This window comes from Plectropomus leopardus, chromosome 2 (genome assembly GCF_008729295.1).
Source record: "Plectropomus leopardus isolate mb chromosome 2, YSFRI_Pleo_2.0, whole genome shotgun sequence".
NCBI classification, from domain to species: Eukaryota; Metazoa; Chordata; class Actinopteri; order Perciformes; family Serranidae; genus Plectropomus; species Plectropomus leopardus.
Window position 1 is genome coordinate 16,258,996 of NC_056464.1, and position 13,694 is coordinate 16,272,689.

At 41.3% G+C, this 13,694-nt stretch overlaps 1 protein-coding gene across 1 annotated transcript in view; it reads right to left on the reverse strand.

The window, feature by feature from the left end:
- The window catches only part of suclg2 (succinate-CoA ligase GDP-forming subunit beta), a 111,805-nt gene that overhangs the window by 43,262 nt on the left and 54,849 nt on the right, over nucleotides 1–13,694 (reverse strand). The window contains exons 8-9 of the mRNA XM_042495608.1: nucleotides 9,176–9,337; nucleotides 7,166–7,308 (exon numbers count right to left, since the gene is read on the reverse strand). Coding sequence (XP_042351542.1) covers nucleotides 7,166–7,308; nucleotides 9,176–9,337 — 305 coding nt within the window. The remainder of the gene's footprint in view (nucleotides 1–7,165; nucleotides 7,309–9,175; nucleotides 9,338–13,694) is intronic.

Genomic DNA, 13,694 nt, shown 5'->3' on the forward strand with positions numbered 1-13,694 from the left:
CATCTCCCACGGGCCCTCGGCTTCGCACAGAAAGGTGATTTCTTTCCCTCTAAAACAACACACCATGGAGGCTCTCGCATCACAGGTGACTCTTGTGATTAAAAGTTGTTGCCGTCCCCGGGGGGCTGTATGTGTGTGCAGATGTGTTTGTGATGGGTGCGACAATACAAGTATGTATTTAGACCTATTTGCTTTTCTGCACAATGACTGAATGAGCTGTTTTATTTCCATCACAGTCGTGTGCTGTAACACCCTTAGGACACAGCCCTGTAAAATAAAACTCCTTTCCTTCTTTTCCTTTGCAGTGTGAAGACTTAATGGTGCACTTTTCATAACACATTTTTGTGGCTCACCTGGCTTGGACCAAAGCAACTGCCTTTCTGTGACTCCATACATGTTGAGGCACATTAGACATGGACTCAGACGTCTCCATATGGGGATGAAAAAAGCAGTGGCTGGGCTCCTGTGGGATATAGCCAGCAGGCATGAAACTGAGGGGAGCTCCTCACATTGACTTTAACAGGATTTAGCAAGATGAAAGGCTACAGAGAGGAAAAGAGCGATACAGAGAAGCAAAGAGAGTGAGAGAAAGGACAAGAAGACATGGAAAGGAGAGGAAGGAACCAAGAAAGGAAATAGTGAGATAACAGACTGGCAGGAAGACACACTGGGGGCACTGCTATAAATGTGTAGGTGTGCATCACTACTAAAGTGAATAATACTGAATAATACTAATGAAGACATTTTCGTAGTTAACAGAAAACAGTGTTAGAAAGGTAGTAATAGTTGTGCGTCCCCTGTAGAGCGAGAGCTGGGACTCGGGGCTGGCTGGGCTCAAGAGTGTCACTGCCACAAGGAGGAAAAAGATAAAAGTGGGGCCAAAAGGTGAGTTAAAGCAGAGTCACTGAGCTGGAAAGAAAGAAAATAGCATGTAGTTTTGCTAGAGGGGCAAAGGGGGCTGAAGCACTAGGGGGCATACATAATAATTCCATAAACGGGATGTGAATATGCTGCAGTAATTCAGAAGGAAAAACTACACACACACACAGGTGAGCCTCAGCATCCAAATTGAGATCACACATGCCAGTTGGAGCTGAAAAGTTGTTTCATGATCAACAGCGTGATTATGCAACTAAATTAACACATGCACATGAACACACCTCCGTATCTGCCTGGGAGGTGGGTCACCCACCTGAACTAATGCTAATGTGTCAATCTGTGCCTCTTTCACCTCAGAGTGGAGCCTCCTCATTTTGCACGCCTGCTTTCGCGTTAAACAACGCAGCGGCACGGCAAACTACAGCAGCATGCAACAAGCCTGAAGGTAACAACCGAGAAAGCAGACGCACAGCCGTACATGGAAACTTTCTCACAGAATCACACCCTGTATTGTATGTGTGCTCACATTTTGTGATTATCTAACTGTGAAAATATCATCAGGAAATGGTAAACAGATTCCCAGGTGCCACATGAGCTTTAAAAACTCATCTATTTTTATTTTCCCTTTTTTTCTTCAAACATGTTATTCTTCTTCCTCCATCTGATTTTACCTTTTGCACTCAGACGCACAAAAGAACTGAGCGGAAGGCAGAACATTCACAACCCACAACGACGGATATGTGGGCTTGCTGCCAACAGCATCTGTAGAACAAAATGTTATTCTGAGAGGGGAAGACTTTATCTGCACTCAAAAATAGTTGACCCAGTGTAGTTAGAATACTGTGGAGTCTCTAAAAGATGGTGATTTTGTTGATTGTGGATAGAAACACAAATATGATAACCAGCACACACAACTGACCACACAAATGATCTCCATTGTCACCCACTCACTCTGCAATAAAGCAAAATTACATTGCAGCACTTTGACTTTAGTAGGCTTGGGTGATATCACTGAATTATGGTATACCCCGGTATTCAGAAATCCCAACTGCATGATTATTAATACCATCGAAAATGAAGATGCTCTTCTTTCTTTTGAACTCATACAGAGATGCTGTATTGAGGATGTGTTATATGTACTGCACATCCTGCACCACCAGAGGTCAGTCCACTGTTGGAACAGATAACTGAGCTCAGAAGCATTGTGACTCAGGGCGAGTGGTGGGAATAACAGACATGAGCGAATTATCCTTTGGGGACAAAATATACTCTTGACAAAGATTTTAAAAAATCGGAATGTATGTTGCAGAAAAGCAACCAAAAGAAGCAAAAGAAATCAAGAAAATGTGATCAGCTATCAAGAGGTTATAAATAAAGTAGTTGTGAAATTCTCAAAATGTGTTCTGCATTTCTATATGTTGTCACATGTTCACAAAACGTTTAAAATCGTGAAAATATATTGTATTGCGACTTAAGTATCGTGATATTATTGTATTGTGGAGCATCTGGTAATTCCCACCCCTACAGGAGTGTAAACAGCCACCCAGATATGGCAGAGAAAGAATGCCGGAAAACTGCACATTTTTATTTCTAACTAGGTTTATTAAGGATGGCGGGAGGAGAGGGGGCTTGCACAGCACACAAATATTGTCATCCACCAGATACTCTGGTGACATTTCAGTAAAGTATGGGGATATGAAAAAAACAGATACCACCAAAGCCTAGACTAGTTTATACTACATTCAGCTGATCAAAATCTAAGCCTGCAACACCAGCGATATAGTTGATGTGAAGTTAACCAGGCTGTAAACACACAGACATGCACACACGAGTCGGCGCAGGTGAAAGAATTCATACAGTAGACTGTCTAACCAGTCCCAATCTCCCATGTAAATTTACCCACAAACTGCTGTATGTGGTTAATAATTGCATGCATAGTTTAAAGATGTTATCTGCACAGGTTTGGACTGAAATATCTGTGTGATGATGGTGTATCACAAAGTGTGATAACCATTTTAAAAATACAGAACAGGTATGTCATTATTCATTTGCACCAAAGACAGGTGGTGCTTTTGAATAAAAAAAAAAGTTATTTAATAATATCCTTGCCATGATAACTGAATGTTTGATATAGTGGTGGCCCTAATACAGACACACCAATAACAAGAGTGTGTTTTAGAAAAAATGTCATCATTTACTCTGGCCCATAAAAATTACAGAAAACTGCCTTAAGCCCTGAGAACAAAATGGATGTTGAGTTGGACAAAACATCCATCTGCCACTTTCTTTATGGTACAGGCACAAGGCAATAACGAGGTTATTTGGCTGTTGGTATTTGCTGCCTGCTTCTGCTTCGTGCCTACAGGTGATGTGAGGGAAACCTCAATAAATTCAGCCATTCTGTCAACAGACTGTTCTATACGTGGATATGAAGAAAGTGGGGCTATTTATTTTAGCATGAAAAATAAATATGTCCTCGCTTAAAAAGCCGGGGGGCAAAATTCAAACAAAGCTGAATACTCTAGTACACCCAGCTGAGCTACATAACATCTCACATACAGTATTTAAAACACACACTGGGCTACCCACTGCTTCATGACCCCCCCTCCCCAATCATTTCATTTTGCCTTTTATTCCCCCCATGTTGTTTTCACTTCACATACAGTATCCTCATTTCATCTGTTTTCTCTTCCCTTTTCTTACAAAGAATAATAATGTTTAAGGTAATGAATGCTGTAAGGGTAGATACTGGAGAAGTGAGCAAACAAGAAAAAAGGAGGCTTTGTCATCTCAGACTCACGTCCCTGCTATTCAGCGCTGGCAGTACACTCGCATCACTTCTACTTCTCGCAGCACAATGAGCCTGAGACATCAAAGCGGAGACTGAGAGGGAGAGAGCGGGAAAGACGGAGGGAGGGAGACAAAAGCGTAAAAGAGACTGAGGGGAGAAAGAGTGAAAGGAAAGACAGACACCAAAATACCTGTTTTTGTGGAAATGTATGCCGTCATTACAGCGGGATATTTCCTTCTATACCTCCTGCCTGGCCGCTGAATGCACTTTCTTTTCCACAGAGTATAAACCATTCTAATCTCCCCGCTCAAAAGTCACAGACCACAACATATATTCATGTATGCAGCAGAACATTAATGGCCTTCCCTGCAGCCGTTATCAAACTCAATTTATGCAGTACCTGTGGAAATAAGAATCCCCATAACATATGCTGTCAAAACTGTAAGCTGAGAGAAGAAGAAATGTTTTTAAGGTAGAACAATAACACTGAAATACAAGTAAACCAGTGCATCGCAGACTTTAAATGGTGAACATATTGCCAACAAAGGGTTGCATAGTTGAAGGCCATAAGTGGCGATTGCCTTGATATTTAAGGCAAACAAGCAGAACAATGCTCTCTTCATAACTTATTGAGACACAGAATCAATACTTTTCCCTTGTCTTATTCACTTATCATAGGGCATGCTTTTTAATTTGAATTTCAGCTCATATTTTTGAGTTTGGGAATAGTAATTTGTGGAGAAAAAAAAGAAAAAAAAATGCAAATGAGCAGCTCTCTTGCACGCTCTTACTGTGAAATGATTAACATTCCCTCCACAGATCAGAGCAGGTTTCTCAGCTCCCCTGGTTGAAATGCTAATGGTGCTTCCAACCCAGTTTAATGTCAATCCTATTCTACTTTTTTCCCTGTTAGGGAGGAGCTCCCTGTCTCTATTTCCATACACAGCAGCAGGAGGGACAGACAGCAGGCTTACTCCCCCATCTGGATCTAGGGAACCAGCCCAAGACAGAAAGAGAAGGAGAAACAGGAGGAGGGTGGAGGAGGATCCTCTTGTCCATGCGGGTTTTTTGGGAGCACAATGAATGCAGACTTAAAAACCTGAATTTGCTTCTGCAGATTTCCAACTTTTAAAAGGCTTCAATAACAATAGATGATCCCATACTAGGAGAGAGTGACATGTCTTTGTAGTTTTCTCTCCCCAATTGAACACAGTTCTTTTTCATCCACCATATTCATTTTTTATTTTCCCCTACAGACCATTGGGTTGCATTCAGGTGAGAACAAACAGAATCAACACACAGAGGAAATCTGAGTGAGGAAATGTATCACCTGCTGGGTGTTAAGGTTGGTAGTTTTTTAACATTCATCTATAAAGGTGTGCAACACCGGTCCATGCACTGCTGTGCTGTAAATATGAGGCAGAATGCTTAAACAAACGCTACCATTTCTAGACCCACACCACTAACACTGAGTTGTATGAAAAATTCTAGAACTGAGCATTATGCTAGGGTGAAATTGAGTTTTCTGGTGGTGTAATATTGACACAATATCTATTTTTAGAGCCAACTGTATTACAGTCGATTTATCTATATTCCCAGCCTCTTCATGGTTTCTGGATGTTTAAATTAAGAAAGCCAGTGCTATTCTAGTGAGGTCAGAAAAGCAGACAGAGGTGTAAAATTAATTTGAAGAGTGAGACATAACTAGTCAACTACATGTGTAAACAGTCAAAAATATTCTCTCCAGTTACCGGGGACATGACCACTTGGTGTTCACAACTTGAGAGTTGACTGAGACTTGAGACTGATGACTCAAAAGGATTTGACTTTTTTATCAAATTTCTGCATTTTTTGTAATGGAGAAGTTGCGTTTTGTTTTTGAACACGTGATTTTGTGCAATGCACCCAACCTGTCAACCTACTGTACTACAACGCAACAGACCAGCAGAGGCCAACGCTCAAATCTATCATGAAAGGGAGCTAGTCCAAAAATAATACAACTTGGAATAAAGGATTATGGTGTCGATGTCAGCAGTAAAAAGAGAACAGTAGTATGTAAAGTCTGCTGCTGAAAAATCTGTGGCTTGGCCGACAACATCCATCTTCATCCCTCATTTAAAAAAAAAACAAAAAACATGAAGAAAAGTACTTTTATGTGTCGTTTTAGCTCACTTTTTAGTTTATTGGCTGGTCAAACAGTAACTAGGAAACTTTCAGATGTGTTAGACTTATCATCTTTTTTAATTATGATTTCAGAACCCCACTCACAATTGCTGTTCAATTAGGAGGCTTTTGTTAATTACCAAAATATGTTGAATATCAGTAAGATTTATAAAGTGAAAGCAGGCTGCAACAGTTTTCTTAACACTTTTTGTTTTTAAACTGATTTAAATTTGAAACCGCAAAACATCAGAATTTAGTATGACTTGACTTGTCTTGCTTGAATCATAGCCAGGCCTCGGCTTGACTTGTTTTGATCCTCACAGTAATTTGGGACTTGCTTGCAACTTGACAGTTAAGACTTTAGACTTGCTTGTGACTTGTTCGTGTGACTTACTCCCATGTATGGACTGGAAAGCTGTGGTTGAACAAGACAACTCCCAGGTGTACATATATATCTTTTAAATATAGTGTGAAACACATCTTCAGAAGAATTTTCCTGCCAAATCAAGTCAGCATGTGTAAACACAGGTATAAAAAAAGGGGGCAGAGGACTGAATAGGTAGCAAATCCTACTCTGCATGACAACCACACCTTGCCAGAGTTGCTAACACAGAGGCAACCGGAGATCAGTCCAGGGATGTGGGAGTGACAGCAGCGGGGGAATTAGCGGTGTGATGACTGTCAACACACAATCTGCACTGTGGTATCGTTACAGGGCTCATATTGTTTAGTTTGGAGTTATTAGCTTTCTGAACATAGAGCTGAATCACTTATAAAACACCCAAAGCTGCCACTCATCCTGAGCTGCGAGACTTTCAGAGACATGCTTTGAGTTGAATTTGCAGTATTTTTTTTTGAGGTGCATATGAGCCTGTGCTGTTTGTTAATTTGCATGTGTATATGTGCATGGATGCACATGTAATGACAAGTTCTTTAAAGCAGAGTTTTATTGTAGAATACGGAGCAGCGATTTATCATGACACTGCAACTGGAAATGATGGCATATAATCACACAGCCTCCCAGACTCTGGTTCCCTCAGTGAAACATGGACATATGCCAAGATCCCGAGTCTAATGAGCGCCGTTGTCTCAGTGACAAAGCGCTAACCAGACAGACAGGGCTGTATGAGCGTGCTATGACAAGATACATGACTGCAATATCAAAGGCAATTCAACAGGAGGTTTAAAAAACATTTTTTGATTCAGATTTTTTCTTTGAAGTTGTTCTATAAAATAAAGGACCAATTTGGATCATGTACTCAATTGTTAACAATCAAGCTACACAAGAAAAAAAAAAGCACATAAACCACTTGTTCAACACTTTGTTCCTACCTTAGGGTCAGCAGTCAGCAGCTTGAAGGCCTCGTAAACCTGCCTCTCTTTGACTCCTCCCCCCAGGTCCAGGAAGTTAGCTGGCTTTCCTCCATGCAGGTCGATGATGTCACATGTGGCCATGGCCAAACCAGCTCCATTCACTGTAAAATTATATTCAGGTCAGTGTTTCCCACAGAAGTAAAGAGTATGTGTGGCTGTAACTGACAAGGGAGGGAGGCAACTTTTTTTTCTTTTAAATGCACGTGTGTCCTTTTTTTTTTATTATTCTGTATTCTTTTGTGGATCTGTGAATGATGCAGCTCAGGCAGAACTCTTCGTGAGTTTTTTTTCCCTCAGCAGCAGTTGTGAATTGCAGGTGTATAATTGATCAGTTGATACATTTCATAGTTGATAAGTTCAACTAGATAAAGGGAAGCACCTGCTGCAGAGGTGAGTGAAAGCAAAGACCCGACACAACGGTTTAGTTTCACTTTCAAAGCACCTGATGTTCTGCTGCTCCGTATGTGCACAGAATACACTCTATGCTATGAGAGAGTGGTGCAATGAATAACTAAATGGTATACATATCTCAACCGCACTCCTAATGAATGATCCAGCTCCAAAAATAAAAATCTTTACGTGGCGGCAGATGTTTTAATCATAGTGGGCCGCCACAAATAAATGAAGGTGTCAGAAACCCTGCTGTGCAGTTAATATTTTAAATAGTGTACTATATACTTTAATGATTTATAGAGGCTTGATAAAAAGGTGCCTTTTCAGGAGTGGGACTTATGATGTAAGCTTGCATCCATTTTATACTGTAAGTAAGCATTGGTGGAACAATAACCTAATAATGACCCAATGTATTTATGTGTATTTAAGTTTAAGTGTAATGAAATTAAATCTGACCATTAAGTCTAGGCTGGAGTCCAGAAATTGAAACAAAAGTCCCTGCAAGGAAAGTGTGATGCCAGCGGCCATGAGTTAATTAAAATAACATTACCATCGCGGAAGGAAAGATGACATGTACTGTGCGAACACCCACAAAGGAATCCAGCAGTAAATTATCACCCAAAGAAGAGCAAACAGCTGAAAAAAATGTCACACTTAAAAAAGTGAATCGTTGGAAATCTTCTAATCAGGAATATTCAATGCTTCAAGTCGAGCAACACAGAGAAAATTTGATTAGGACCCGACTCCCAACTTCAGAAAAAGGAGCGTTGATTAAAAGAGGCTCTGCTGCGCTTTTTTGCGGCCTGTGTCATCATTTAGCCAACTGCCAGCGTCGCTACCCTGCTGGGTTGTGCGGGAGCCAAGTGCACAAAAAAACCCCGTCTTACTTCATTTGGTTTAGCAAAGCTGAACTTGTGTCCTGGCAAGCTCCCCGACCGAGGTCTCAATAAAAGGGAAATTCGCTTTAACAGCTGTCACTTTGGTGGCTTACAGAGCTCTCGAGGAAGCTGCAGGGCCTTAAAAGCTGTTGTTACTTTAAGAGAGACTGGGAGCTGGGGATGCAGAATGTGTGTGTGCATGGGGGGTAGGGGGGGATAGTGCTAACAGACATCTAATGTGTTTATGAGGCTACGGGGTAAGACGAGAGAGCACCTGTTAGTGCTGCTGTACACTGTAAAAGCTTTGATTTATGACAAGAGAGGGGGCCTTTAATGAGAGTGCTAACAATCTGGCTCACTGGAGACTTTCTGGGCGGATTATAGCTAATTAGAACGCATTGGTTACGGCAGCATTCCTTCTGGAGTCCTCAGAAAGCTGCTTGTAATGTGGACTGGTGGAGAGCCCAGGCTGCTTTTACTTTGACTAAGTTTTAACTGTGTCCGAGCTTTTCACTTATGTGACTTAAGAGACACATTAAAGCGTTATGCCAGGAGGGGCTCGCTTATGGGAGAAATCATTTAATGGTCTGCATGTGTGTATGTGTGTGTGTGTGCGTGCGTGCGTGCGTGTGTGTGTGTGTGTGTGTGTGCGCGCACGCGAAGGAATAAGCTCCATTACAGGGTTTTGTTTCCATACCAAAGCATGCAATATTTCCGTCCAGTCCAATATATTTGAGGTCCCACTTAGCTGCCTCTGTCTCTGTGGGGTCGCTTTCAGTCATGTCGTCCATGGCGAACACGGCTTTCTGACGGAACTCGGCGTTGTCGTCAAAGTTGATCTTAGCATCAAAGCAAACCACTGGAGGGATGAAGAGATGACAAAGACAGAGTTAGGAATAAAGACAGCAACAGAGGAAGCACAACAGTGAGAGAGAGGGAGATGGCAGGCAAGGGGGGAAGGGAAGAGAAGGAGGACTTCAGACATAAAAAGCCAGCTAATTATCATTTCTAAAACCTGAAATTAATGAACTGAGGGGTGTCCCCTCGGCCTACTGGTCTTAATTATTTCAAAGGTTGGCTCACTAAGGCTTGTTTCTCTGACACTGCCTCTGAGGGATAGACCGTTATAGTAAATGGACATTTCCTACACACTTCAAAGAGACTGCATTTCAAAGAGACTGCATTCACGAAGCTACCTGGAAAAATAGCAGGCAAGATATGTATTAAATTAGTCACAGGGCTTTTTGTATACACAGCAACACTTAAATAGTGACCGTAACTTAAAGGTCCAGTGTGTAGGATTTAGGGGTATCTACTGGCAGAAACTGAAAATAATATTTATAATTATGTTTTCATTAGTGTATAATCACCTGAAAACAGGAATCGTTTTCGCCATTTATATCGACATACAGAGTTGGTTCTCTTCCATGAAGTCCACCATGTTGTTTCTACAGTAGCTCAGAACCATCCAATAAAACACTGGTGTTAAAAGGGCCACTTGCGTTTACATGTTTTTGCATTTTCTCTCCTACACACATGGCACTCGTGCACATGGGGGAAATTTTCGGTGGTTACAATCAGCAATCCTTACCTAAATGCCACTCATTTTTACACACTAGACCTTTAAAGTAAAGGGTAAAGAATTTTATTATCCTTTTCTTTTGCTGCGACTATAAGTCTTCACACACAATAACGAATAAACAACAACAAAAATTACACTTGCCTGAGATTGTTTTGGATCAAATCTATTCATAGCCGGCAGCGATTTCATTTTCCAGCAGTCACAAGACTTGTTCAATAAAAAGTTTTGATACGAATAGATTTACTGGCGGCAATGCAAATTTGCAAAAACTAACGGGATTGAGGCAGAGCATCATCTGCCTAAGGTAAGTTGTTGTATAGTCTAAGCTACTGTAAGCAAGTTTAACTTGAGCTGAATGTTTTTATTGACTTACCTCTGGTACACAATTACATAGTGTATATGTTGGGGGCTTTTAATGTGAAAAGTAAAAACTAGACGAGTAGATTTTGTATGCGCTGTTATTGCCATATTTAAAATGGGTAATAAAGTTTTACTTCTTGGTTTAGACAAGTCTTAATGTTGGTGTTTTTAAGTATACTAAGTATGGTAAAGTATAAGCGCAAGGTGATTAGTTGATGCCTTTATTTGCTGTACAAAAGTTTAACAAAAAAAAAAAAATTGATCTTGTTACAAAAACAATCTTGCTTTTTCGCTGCGTAATATTCAAGTTCTGTATGGAAATAGTTCAAAAATATATTGACATGCAAATTAACTACACAGAGTGTATGCCCCTGATGTAGATGAGAAGACTGGTACCAATTTCATCAGTCAACGTTGTCTGTACATTAAATATGTAGAGGGAGCCAACAATCAATAAGCTTAACTTGCATAAAGATTGGAAATGGGTGAACACCTACATAAGCCCTGTCCAGAGGTAATAAAATCAGCCTACCAGCAAATCTAAAGCTCACAATTTAGCGTCATATCTCATTTTTTTACAAGTGAAACAGTCAAATTCCAGTTTTACGGGGCCTTGTCTTGCCGACTGGCCAGTAACTCCAAGACTTCAGGGAATCACTCTGCCCGGCCTTAAACAGAACGTTACACCCCGCAAAAATGCTACCGTTCCCGTCAATTTCTTTGTGCTGAGCTAAGCTAACCAGCAGCTGGTGCTTGTTTCCAAGTTACTATAGAGAAATGAGAGTGGTATCAATCTTTTCATCTAACTTAGAGCAGCTTTTCTGTGTTTTTCCCCAAGATGTCAAGCCATTAATTTAAAAAATGAAATTCCAGCTAGTATTTACTTAGCTGGGTATGGCATCATGTCTATTGCTATTTATGTCTATAAAACCTTCAACTTCCCTAATTAAAAGCACATTGCAGGTAAACAAACAGCCAGATTTGCAAGAGTGAGAAAAGGTAATAAAACATAGAAACATGGGAATTGGCTTTTGGAGTGTCAAACACGAAGAGAAACACAAACCAACAACGTAAAAAGATACAAGGAACATGCAGCCGCCACACTCTCCTGGGACTGGAGAGTCAACATGCTGTGTGCTCCAGGTAAAGTTGCACTCCCACTACACAAATCCTTATGTTTTTGTTTTGACACATCCATTATTGCAGTCCATCTACAAAATAAATTCAACTATTACCAAATGAGACAAAAAATACAAATTTTCTACCCTTGAGATATTTCCCTTTCCTATACACGTCTGTTGAATGCCTCCAAGAAAATAGCAGAGCTCCCTTGTGACATGTGAACAAATCGAACCAGAGAACGGGCTGATTTTAATGTGAAGCTTGTCTACAAAGCCTGCCTCAATCACAGCCATTGCTTCTTCCTGCTGGTAGAAAAGGAAACTCATACCTCTCTGTGAAAATCCACCGTTTGAAAGGAGTCATTTTATTCATTAATATTCATAAGAAATCATGAAACAACAAACTTCTCTTGTCAATCTTTGATAAAGCATACTTTGAACAAGAATCTGTTGTCGAGAAGACTAAATAACATCAAAGAAGTGATGCATCTTCAGCGTGTTGTAATATGTCTCGATAGGACACATCACAGTCAATCTGTGTTCGGTGCCACAGACAAGACAATCACTCTTATATCTTTGAGAGAAAAACAAAGTTCAGTACAAGTTCAACGAAAGCTGTATCACAACAGCTTGAATATGCTACGTGACTATGTATAATGTCTTTCTAATCTCAATGATGGGCACCTGAAATGTTTACCTGCTAACCTTCACTTGCGTCATGTTGTGCAATTTATTGTGTTAAGTGACACCGAGGGGCTGAAATGTATAAATTTCTGTTTTTCTTTGGAAATTCAAGTGTTTTCATTTACTGGGGACAACTCACAACAGGGAGAGAGAGAAACACATCCAAAGACTATAAAAAGTAGACTGAGGCAGGCTTTGAGCCCATGAATTAAAGCTGGACCCATAGCTATGGTAAATCATAATCCAAAGAGTGGTGCAGGAATGAGTCCTAAACCCAGGAACTTGCGTTAAATTTTTGCACCACCAGGTGCCTCGTCTTGAAGTCAACAGGTTTTTTGAATGGGTTTTACTTAGATGCGTGAAATAAGGTCTGTGGTTAACACTAGCTTAAAAGCCTTTTTTTCTTCTATGACATAAAATATATCAGTAAATACCCCACTTGTAAATTTTGAGTCATGCAATTGCACTCCAAAAATCATAAAAGTGGTGCTCATTTGTGTACCATTTATTCTCTTGATGAACACAATGTGTAAGTATCATAAATGTTTGTTTGCCACAGAACTTCTTTTCTGAAATAAACCAAAATCCCATTGGCTCTCTCAAGTGGGAGCCAGGGCAAAGCTAATTTCCACATCGGTCTACAAGACAACGTTGACCCTGCAGCACTCTATCTCTATGCAGACTATTAAGACTCAGCTCCAAAAAGCAGTGTGGTGTGGTGCCCGTTACTTTGTGTGGGCTGGTGGGCTGGTGTTTTTGTGTGCTGGGTGGTTTTGTCTGCGTCTCTCCCTGTGTTGCAGGGGCAGGCCGTGGCTTCCGGACGCTGGAGCTCTTGGCACACTTCCTCACCTGTGCCTCATCACCAATCATCTCTACCTGCAGTATGACGCCTGCTTCACTCCTCTCCAGCGCCAGATTGTTTTCAACCTTCCATGTGGTAGATCGGCCGTCTCTTTGAAAACGTTTTGCTCGCGTCTCATACCTCTTGTGCTTTTGGATTTTTTGCTCACTCGCTGTCTCTGTGCTTCCTCCAGAGCATCTCCTCTCCGAGCTCCATTGCCTCGCCGCCCAGCCCCTCCCCTTTGGACTCAGCCACCTTCAGCTCTGTTCCCCTCGGACAACTCTCGCTCCCTTGCAACCACCAGGCTCACGCTCTTCCTCGCCATGGACAATCCTCACTCCCAGCCACCACCAGCCTCACGTTCCCTCTCGCCACAGACAATCCTCGCACTCTGCCATCCTCAGCGATACGCTCTTTCCCGCCACCCAACAGCCACCATTCCCTCCAGCCTCACCTGTTTCTCCCCACCTTCACGCTCCCCTGCATCCTATTTCCCCTTACCCTCATTATTACTATTATAATTAAAAGATCTCTGTTAATTCTTTGCTCTACGTCTGTGTGTTTGCTCTTGGGTCCTCCACTCTCGCTCTGGTTGCACAGGGCGTCACATGTGGTTCAGCTTAGTTCA